This window comes from Babylonia areolata, chromosome 15 (genome assembly GCF_041734735.1).
Source record: "Babylonia areolata isolate BAREFJ2019XMU chromosome 15, ASM4173473v1, whole genome shotgun sequence".
Classification (NCBI taxonomy): domain Eukaryota; kingdom Metazoa; phylum Mollusca; class Gastropoda; order Neogastropoda; family Buccinidae; genus Babylonia; species Babylonia areolata.
In genome coordinates, this window is record NC_134890.1 from 31,953,936 (window position 1) to 31,965,469 (window position 11,534).

Consider the following 11,534-nt stretch of genomic DNA (forward strand, 5'->3'; position numbering starts at 1 on the left):
TCTTTCACGGCCAAGTTTGTGTGTGAAAAACGCTCCCCAGCACCATACGTTTTAGTAACGAAGCTCTCAGTCAACAGGTTTCAGGTCAAAACACCACAATGGACTTGTTCACTTCAAAATGGGTCAAGGGACAAAGGTTAGTCAGTGTTCTGTTGGCAGGGAATGGGCTGCAGCTGTCGAAATGGTCTCATCAACATGACCCCTCAATGTTGACAAAAGTCGTCTGTGGCAGTGCACTGTCTAGTGAACAGAAGTCACCTGTGGCAGTGAGAGTTAAACAGTTTCAGTCTGGAAAAGCCATCAAAGTTTGATGTACTTATCTATAAATGTTATACTACCTTAGCCTTGAGCTTGAAAATAACAAAATATATAAATCTTTAAAAAAACACTGCGCAATCTATGCAAGATCAGTGAACAGGTAAAGAACCCGATCTGTAAATTACACAAGCAGTGAGTGAACAGCTTGACTTTTAAAGTTGAGCACAACCAGTCATCTTCTTCTTCGTTCGTGGGCTGCAACCCCCACATTCACTCGTATGCACACGAGTGGGCCTTTACATGTATGATTGTTTTTACCCCGCCATATAGGCAGCCATACGCCGCTTTCGGGGGTGTGCATGCTGGGTATGTTCTTGTTTCCATAACCCACCAAACGCTGACATGGATTACAGGATCTTTAACGTGCGCATTTGATCTTCTGCTTGCATATACATACGAAGGGGGTTCAGGCACTAGCAGGTCTGCACATGTATTGACCTGGGAGATCGTAAAAATCTCCACCCTTTGCCTACCAGGCGCCGTCACCGTGATTCGAACCCGGGACCCTCAGATTGAAAGTCCAATACTTTAACCACTCGGCTATTGCGCCCGTCACAACCAGTCATCAATCTCACTCTTTACCCCCAGGACTAATTGTAACTGCAGGTGTCATTGGCTCATTAGAACTGCTGACAACAAACAGTGGGATCTGGGTTGGGTTTTTTTTGTTGTTTTTATTTTGTTTCTTTAAACTGTTCACTTACAGTGATTCTAGATTATCAATTATCAAAAATTAAATGAATTTACATTGTCACAACAGATTCAAAAGAAAAAAGACAGGAAGAAAAACAATGGAAGAAAAAAAATCAGAAGCAGATAAAGAAATATTCATATACAGAGAAAGAGATAGACAGTGAGAGAGAGAGAGAGAGAGAGAGAGAGAGAGAGAGAGAAAGTGGGTGCCCAAGATTTTTTATGAGGTGTACACGCCAGAGGAGTTTCTGTATTGTAAAGAGTGACCCACAAATGTTTAGAAAAAAATGTACACCCCCACTGCTTTACAATAGAAAACAAACTTATGAACAAGGCCTGTGGATCAATACATTTTAATCCAGTCTTATTCATTGTGGTTATCGTACAAAGGATACAAACTTCGACAAAGGTTTTTTTTCTTAAGAGCAAGTTTATTCATTAAATATGTGGTTATTCAGAACCATTTGCAAAAGACTAAGTTCCCATACATACATGATGCGTAACAACAGTAAATGAAAACAAAATTTAAATGCATAACAGAGTCGAGAGTTAAAAATTTAATGTTAAAAAAATCTAGTGTTACTGTTAGGTCTGCAATCATTCTTCCATTTTTCACTTTAAAAATAATGAACAATTCCAAACTTACAGCAAAAGGAAAGCAATCTTCATCCTGTTGAACATTTAAAAATTTTTTTTTTTTTTTTTTTTTTACTGATATGTCCAAGATTTTATTTTGTATGCAGTTACAAACTTGCAAAAAACAACAAAAACAAAACCCAAACGAAACACGTTCCTCAAAATGTATGCAAGTAATTTAGGTATCAAAACAGAAATCAACAGCTCTATAATCTATAAAAAAAAAATATATATGTTCTATTTGGAAAAAAAAAAAGAAAAAAAAAAGAAAAAAAAAAAAAGAAAAATGCCAGGTACACTAACCATTCCCTGATCTTTTGAATAAAAACTGAATCTTATTTGTCTGGAATGCGATCTGTAATGTGATTTATAAACAGATGATGTAATATCAGCAGTATTACTATTGACCACGTTCTGAGCACTACATGATCAATGTATTGGATGAGAGAGAGAGAGAGAAACGGTTTTAGTTGTGTGTTTATGTGTACCTTGTATATGTACCAGGGGTGTGTGCATGTGTGTTCTGCCTGTGTGTGGTGGATTTGGGGAGTGGGTTGGCTGGTCATGTGCATGACATATCAATCTTCTTTTCTGAATTATAACACATGCAGGTTGAAATAAAAATTCTCTACTTATCTAAGAACATCTATCCAAAATAGTAGGTGGTGAAGACACTGTGGTACACTGGAATACACATGAACATACACATCCCTGGAAGCAGACAGTGCAGTCATGCCAATTGACACGCTGAATGGCAGTCGAGCTATGGTCCTCAAAAGAAACAGAACATTGCCGGTTGACGAGATCAGCAGGTGCTGCCTGTCTATCCGTTGCGCACCATTTTGATCAGCTCTGCAATATCCACAAACACAAAAGTCGTTCTTCAATAACCAATCATGAAATAAAATTAAATTTTGGAGGAAAAACAGTATATCTTTTTTCGCATCAATATGTCATGGAAACCTGCCTTGCTGGAAACTCTCCAGGATTGAATAGGTTAAAAGATGAGACAGAAAGTCCAAGACAGCAACAAGCTACCACAAATCATGCAGTAAGTGGTGAGAATTACCGCAAAACACTAGCTGGAGAGGTGTTTATTTTTTACTCTTCATCAAGTGCTTATCAAACTGAAACTTTTTTTTTTTTTTTGGGGGGGGGGGGGGGGGGGGGTAGGAATTCCCTTTTTGAAGCCTGATGAACCCTTTCATGTGTTATTTTGTACATACCTTCGTAGTTAATGTTCCCCTGGGAATCTTCAATTCCCTGGATAAGCTGATCCACCTCATCGTCACTCAGCTTCTCTCCTGAAAAAATTAATCAGTCATCAGATCAACTGATAATCAACTGACACATCAATCATTCCTCAATCATCGATCACTGACATCAATCATTCCTTAGATCAACTGACGATCAACTGAAGTATCAATCATTCCTCAATCATCGATCACTGACATCAATCATTCCTCAATCATCAATCACTGACATCAATCATTCCTCAATCACTGACATCAATCATTCCTCAATCAACCATCAATGACATCAATCATTCCTCAGATCAACTGAAGTATCAATCATTCCTCAATCATCGAACACTGACATCAATCATTCCTCAATCATTGACATCAATCATTCCTCAATCACCCATCACTGACATCAATCATTCCTCAATCACCAATCACTGACATCAATCATTCCTCAATCACCCATCACTGACATCAATCATTCCTCAATCATCAATCACTGACATCAATCATTCCTCAGATCAACTGACGATCAACTGAAGTATCAATCATTCCTCAGGTTATTTTTTTTTTTTAAATACAATCCCTGATTATTTGATCAGTTAATGATTAGATGACACCTCAATCATTCTTCAAATAATTAACCCCCTTCCCTCCTCCCCTCCCCCTCTCCACACCCGGCAAATCATACAAATGTGTTAAAACAAAAGTATAATATTGAAGTTGTCCTTTCAAGCATTTTATCAGCCCAAAGCAGATGATGGAAGCATTGGTACATCCCTGAATACAGCTATTTCTCTCTAAAACCACACTGACAATATATATTTTGTATTTTGTTTCTGACAACATGAAAAAGAATCAATTACAGCCACTTACCTATATTTAACCATTGGTTTAAAAAAAATTCTATAAAAAAAATGGAACATGCAAAATCTCAACTGTAAAACTACACAACAAGAAATACAAAATTGCTTCTTTTTTTTCACCCGAACATCATGAAAATAGAATGAAATTAAAATGCAAAATTTCAAGCCTTTTATGAGAACAACTTGACTTCAAACAGCAGAGCAAAAAGAGATGCCAGCACCTGTCAAGTGTTTGTAGGTACAATCAGGGAATTTGGTAGGAACATTTTGGATTTGGTAGGAACACTCAAGACACCGAGCCACATCAGCAAAGGTACATTTCATCTACAAGGCATACAAACAATGTAAACATGCGCGCAATTAACTGAGCAACATCAGTGAGACCAAGGTAAGTAGTGACTGCCATGGCCTCATGATCGATAGGTCTAGTGCGTCTGGGTGTTGCAACATAAAAGCATGTGACAATGCTATGCAGTTGAAAATGAACTCATCAGAACAATTTTAATGTTGGCTCAATGTTGGAACAAAATGCAATCCAGCATAACAAAATATGGCGAAATAGTAACAGCTGGCATCTCTGTATAAACATCATAAGCCTAAGGTCTGACATGAACAGGACATACCAAGCGAGGTCAGGATGTGCCTGAGCTCAGCACTGGAGATGAAGCCATTCTGTTCCTTGTCAAAGACACGGAACCCCTCGATGAAGTCCTCCAAGGGAGGAACGCTACGGTTCTTACTGATGGTCTGCAGGATTGGGAAGAAGGTCTCAAAAGAGATTCTTGCATCTGAAGAAAGTTAAATAAAAAATATAATCTGAAAAAAAAATGTAAACAATGTGTACCCAAAGAAAAGTTCATATGCATCTCAGTTATGCTGCTGAAGTTTGTGTAAACTAGTGCTGACTGCAATGTTCACAGATATGAAGTCAGCAAATCAACTATGAAACTAGTAAGACACAAAAAACAATTTAGGTTCCATAATGAAGGTACAATCTTTTGAAATAAATAAAAGGACAGATGACTTCTGTTTTAAACTAATAACAATTTAGGTTCCATAATGAAGGTACAATCTTTTGAAATAAATAAATGGATAGATGACTTCTTTTTTAAATTAATAACAGTAGATAACTCATAGTATTGTAAGTGTATAAGCATCTTCAAAGAATAACTTTAATAAATGTTTATAATAATCCACATGATAGAGATTTTGATTTAATATTTGCAAGATCATGATGAGTTTTCTCAAATGACTGAAATAAATCACTGAAATATAAAGCTGAAAGTACAGACCATTAAAAACAACAACAACAAAACGATTACAAGAAGGACGCAAAACTTAACAATATGTTTAGTAATTAATGTGTTATTATTGAAACATTTGGATTTGTCAATGCAAGGATAAAAAAAACAAAAAACGCAAGAACTACTGTAAGAAAGACGTAAAACTGAACAATATTTCTTTGTAATTAATGTGTTATTATTGAAACATTTGGATTTGTCAATGCAAGGACAGATGTAAGCCTGTGTCAGTGTTTGTATCAATAACAAGAAATGACATAATCAATTATATGTCACTGTGTCAGTCAGTGTTTGTATCTATAACAAGAAATGACATAATCAATTATATGTCACTGTGTCAGTCAGTGTTTGTATCAATAACAAGAAATGATATAATCAATTATATGTCACTGTGTCAGTCAGTGTTTGTATCAATAACAAGAAATGACATAATCAGTTATATGTCACTGTGTCAGTCAGTGTTTGTATCAATAACAAGAAATGATATAATCAATTATATGTCACTGTGTCAGTCAGTGTTTGTATCAATAACAAGAAATGACATAATCAATTATATGTCACTGTGTCAGTCAGTGTTTGTATCAATAACAAGAAATGACATAATCAATTATATGTCACTGTGTCAGTCAGTGTTTGTATCAATAACAAGAAATGATATAATCAATTATATGTCACTGTGTCAGTCAGTGTTTGTATCAATAACAAGAAATGACATAATCAATTATATGTCACTGTGTCAGTCAGTGTTTGTATCAATAACAAGAAATGATATAATCAATTATATGTCACTGTGTCAGTCAGTGTTTGTATCAATAACAAGAAATGATAATATAATCAATTATATGTCACTGTGTCAGTCAGTGTTTGTATCAATAACAAGAAATGATAATATAATCAATTATATGTCACTGTGTCAGTCAGTGTTTGTATCAATAACAAGAAATGATAATATAATCAATTATATGTCACTGTGTCAGTCAGTGTTTGTATCAAAAACAAGAAATGACATAATCAATTATATGTCACTGTGTCAGTCAGTGTTTGTATCAAAAACAAGAAATGACATCATCAATTATATGTCACTGTGTCAGTCAGTGTTTGTATCAATAACAAGAAATGACATCATCAATTATATGTCACTGTGTCAGTCAGTGTTTGTATCTATAACAAGAAATGACATAATCAATTATTTGTCACTGTGACAGTCAGTGATTGTATCAATAACAAGAAATGATATCATCAATTATATGTCACTGTGTCAGTCAGTGTTTGTATCAATAACCAGAAATGACATAATCAATTATATGTCACTGTGTCAGTCAGTGTTTGTATCAATAACAAGAAATGATAATATAATCAGTTATATGTCACTGTGACAGTCAGTGTTTGTATCAATAACAAGAAATGATAATATAATCAATTATATGTCACTGTGTCAGTCAGTGTTTGTATCAATAACAAGAAATGACATAATCAATTATATGTCACTGTGTCAGTCAGTGTTTGTATCAATAACAAGAAATGACATAATCAATTATATGTCACTGTGTCAGTCAGTGTTTGTATCAATAACAAGAAATGACATCATCAATTATATGTCACTGTGTCAGTCAGTGTTTGTATCAATAACAAGAAATGACATCATCAATTATATGTCACTGTGTCAGTCAGTGTTTGTATCAATAACAAGAAATGACATCATCAATTATATGTCACTGTGTCAGTCAGTGTTTGTATCAATAACAAGAAATGATAATATAATCAATTATATGTCACTGTGTCAGTCAGTGTTTGTATCAATAACAAGAAATGATAATATAATCAATTATATGTCACTGTGTCAGTCAGTGTTTGTATCAATAACAAGAAATGACATAATCAATTATATGTCACTGTGTCAGTCAGTGTTTGTATCAATAACAAGAAATGACATAATCAATTATATGTCACTGTGTCAGTCAGTGTTTGTATCAATAACAAGAAATGACATAATCAATTATATGTCACTGTGTCAGTCAGTGTTTGTATCAATAACAAGAAATGACATAATCAATTATATGTCACTGTGACAGTCAGTGTTTGTATCAATAACAAGAAATGACATAATCAATTATATGTCACTGTGTCAGTCAGTGTTTGTATCTATAACAAGAAATGACATAATCAATTATATGTCACTGTGTCAGTCAGTGTTTGTATCTATAACAAGAAATGACATAATCAATTATATGTCACTGTGTCAGTCAGTGTTTGTATCTATAACAAGAAATGACATAATCAATTATATGTCACTGTGACAGTCAGTGTTTGTATCAATAACAAGAAATGACATAATCAATTATATGTCACTGTGTCAGTCAGTGTTTGTATCTATAACAAGAAATGACATAATCAATTATATGTCACTGTGTCAGTCAGTGTTTGTATCAATAACAAGAAATGACATAATCAATTATATGTCACTGTGTCAGTCAGTGTTTGTATCTATAACAAGAAATGACATAATCAATTATATGTCACTGTGTCAGTCAGTGTTTGTATCTATAACAAGAAATGACATAATCAATTATATGTCACTGTGTCAGTCAGTGTTTGTATCTATAACAAGAAATGACATAATCAATTATATGTCACTGTGTCAGTCAGTGTTTGTATCAATAACAAGAAATGACATAATCAATTATATGTCACTGTGTCAGTCAGTGTTTGTATCAATAACAAGAAATGACATAATCAATTATATGTCACTGTGTCAGTCAGTGTTTGTATCAATAACAAGAAATGATATAATCAATTATATGTCACTGTGTCAGTCAGTGATTGTATCAATAACAAGAAATGATATAATCAATTATATGTCACTGTGTCAGTCAGTGTTTGTATCAATAACAAGAAATGATATAATCAATTATATGTCACTGTATCAGTCAGTGTTTGTATCAATAACAAGAAATGATATAATCAATTATATGTCACTGTGTCAGTCAGTGTTTGTATCAATAACAAGAAATGACATAATCAATTATATGTCACTGTGTCAGTCAGTGTTTGTATCAATAACAAGAAATGATATAATCAATTATATGTCACTGTGACAGTCAGTGTTTGTATCAATAACAAGAAATGACATAATCAATTATATGTCACTGTGTCAGTCAGTGTTTGTATCAATAACAAGAAATGATATAATCAATTATATGTCACTGTGTCAGTCAGTGTTTGTATCAATAACAAGAAATGATATAATCAATTATATGTCACTGTGACAGTCAGTGTTTGTATCAATAACAAGAAATGACATAATCAATTATATGTCACTGTGTCAGTCAGTGTTTGTATCAATAACAAGAAATGATATAATCAATTATATGTCACTGTGTCAGTCAGTGTTTGTATCAATAACAAGAAATGATATAATCAATTATATGTCACTGTGTCAGTCAGTGTTTGTATCAATAACAAGAAATGATATAATCAATTATATGTCACTGTGTCAGTCAGTGTTTGTATCAATAACAAGAAATGACATAATCAATTATATGTCACTGTGACAGTAAAAATTTGTGTCAGTTACACCGTTACATGAAATGTTGATTATAATCATGAAACAGGAAAAATCAAAATAACTTCCAACATGAAAAGGAAATGGGGAAAAATCTGTACACACATATCACCACCTGCTTAAAAATCACAACATGTTGCAGAAAAGGTGTAACAAAATAAATGTGATTGTAAAAATCACCATTAGCCCAAACTCAAAAGGGCTGAGGATGAGACTGACACTCACAGTCACAGGTATGAAGCTGAGGATGGTGTGTTGGAGAAGTTGATAACTAAATAAACTGTGCGCAGGTATTATGGAAAGAAGATGTGATTAGCAAAACTTGGATTGGTGTGATGCTCAGAAAGCGACGAACCAGTACAGGAGTATTATCTAATGCATGGACCACTCTGGGATTCCATGGATTGTGATACCTGGGTTTTGAGAATATCCACATTTGCGAATCTCCTGCTCAGTGGGGTTCTGCTGCAAGGACCTTAGAACATCCCCCAGCTGGGAGGCTGCGATCTTCCCATCCCCTCTGGTGTCGAATAGACTGAATGTCTCCTGGATCTCTGTACAGCACACACACACACACACACACACACACACATCATGAAATTTTATGCTTTTCACACAAAATACACATTTTCAAGATCAACTGCAAACAGTCAATGTAAATAATTATGTTTCTTACTTTCTAAATTTGACTGTATATATCACTATCACTATCAGTCAGAGGAAATAAAAAGTTGGATTTTTGGTGTGGTAAGATAATACCAACTGCTTTTGATAGACTCACAATATACCCCTCTCTGTATACATAAGGCTAGATATATATATCTGCACACATTAGGCTACGCTTTCAGAGTATGTTACTCTGGCATGGTCATACATGCATACACACACATAAATTTCACACAGTATGTCTTTTGTTTTCCTCTGCTACCACTTAGTAAATCACTTTAATCAGTAACAAAACAATTTACATATGTTTGAACCAATTACCCTGTAAGTGGATGCAATGAAGACAAACTGAATAAGAGAACCATTTTTTGAGACATTACTCATGCGGTCCACTCCGTCAGTATTACTAGTATTACAATTACTAGTATTAGTCTATTACAAGTTCAAACTGATAGTAAATTCAGAACAGACTCTTAACAAAAAGTCAACGTATTCACCATAATTCACTGATAATGAATGAATATGTCATTCTGTCTTGTTCTTCAGCGGATTAAGCTAGAAAGGAAAGACAGTGTGATTATGATCTTCAAACGTTAAACCACACTATTCATGCGTCATTCGGTGTAGTAGGGAACACAAAAATGCCAACTATGCAATAACTATTCGGATGGTAATTGGTTGAAAGTAAGAAAACGGATGCTTATCATAGAAATGGAAAGACACGGAGAAGAAAAAGAAGAAGCAGAAGAAGAGAAAGATAATGCAGAAGACATTAGGAAAGCTGAATATAGTGACTAAAAACAAAAAATCGGAAATTCAATTCTCTGGGATGATTGCGCTTGGCTCACCATTCAGATCTTCTTCCGTGTACTTTGCCTGAAACAAACATTACAAAAGCATCAGAAAAATACCACATATTAAACGGACTCATACTGTTATATAATAAAACACTTTAAATGAGCAAAATGTTCCAAATAACACAATAAAAAGCATTATCTCACCATTTTCGAACAGAGTTAAACTAGCCTGACTGCTCGCCTGCTTCACTTCCGGGAGTGGTTAAGAAAACTAATCGCTAATTAATTTGTAGATTTCCGAAATTATAAAGATTAGACGAGTAATAAAGACACCAGAAATGCATTAGCAATTGCAATTTATTAATATTTCTGAAGTAATTTTCAAAATGAAACGTGGGATATATTTTGCATTCTTTCTCGCATTTATCGAGTATTTTACCGCACTGGAGTTCACTCCCAGCAATGGAAGTTTTGTGCATTTCAAACAGAACAAAAGCGTGTCTAACAAATGAATCATCAGTGCATTCTTTGCAATGTTTTTGAGGAATGTTCAATGGACACTCTTAAACACCAAAATAGTGAAATGGTATGTTTTCTGGAAAGAAAAGTAAATGAGAGACCGCTTATTTCATGAAAAATTTAACATTTTGTCCCAATATAAGGGAAGTAATGCAAATCTGACAGTAAATGAAACTGCCCAGTTGAAGTTCCCTCCTCAGTACTAATTGTAAGCAAGCGGAATGACAAACATCGTTTTTGCCAGAGGAGATAGCGAACAACTGAACACGCACACACACACACACACACACACACTGACAGAGAGAGACCAAGAAACCGGGAAGACACTGAGAGAGACACAACGAAGACGGAGACTTTAGCCGTGAGAGAGGGGGGGTGGGGGTGGCCGGCGGAATGAGATGGGGGATGGGGGGAGGGCGGGGGGAGAGGGTGCGGGGGGGGGGGGGGGGGGCGGGGTAACTGACAAAGTCCGAGACAGTATCAGTATCAGTAGCTCAAGGAGGCGTCACTGCGTTCGGACAAATCCATATACGCTACACCACATCTGCCAAGCAGATGCCTGACCAGCAGCGTAACCCAACGCGCTTAGTCAGGCCTTGAGGAAAAAAAAAAAAAAAAAAAAAAAAAAAAAAAATATATATATATATATATATATATATATATATATATATATAAAAGCGTACATACATAAATAAATAAATAATAATTATGAAAAAAAAGATAGTAGTAATGAAAATAATGATAAAATAATAATAATAATAAATAAATAATTAAATAAATAAGACAACAATGATGATAAATAAGCAAATAAATATAAAACATGAAGACACACATTCACACATACACCCACACATGCATAACAGATATGCCCCAAAAACGCAGTTTCATAGATATGACAGCACAGTCAAATACATATAAACGTACATGAGCTCCAA

At 34.6% G+C, this 11,534-nt stretch overlaps 1 protein-coding gene across 1 annotated transcript; it reads right to left on the bottom strand.

Moving 5' to 3' along the window:
- Nucleotides 1–1,699: 1,699 nt before the first annotated feature.
- On the bottom strand, nt 1,700–10,370 carry LOC143290573 (myosin-2 essential light chain-like). Its single transcript, XM_076600145.1, has 6 exons — nt 10,285–10,370; nt 10,132–10,159; nt 9,031–9,171; nt 4,378–4,542; nt 2,874–2,951; nt 1,700–2,499 (listed from the first exon to the last, which is right to left on the bottom strand). Exons 1-6 carry the CDS (start codon nt 10,285–10,287, stop codon nt 2,471–2,473), a joined length of 444 nt encoding a protein of 147 aa, XP_076456260.1. The 5' UTR covers nt 10,288–10,370; the 3' UTR covers nt 1,700–2,470.
- Between the last annotated feature and the right edge of the window lie 1,164 nt (nt 10,371–11,534).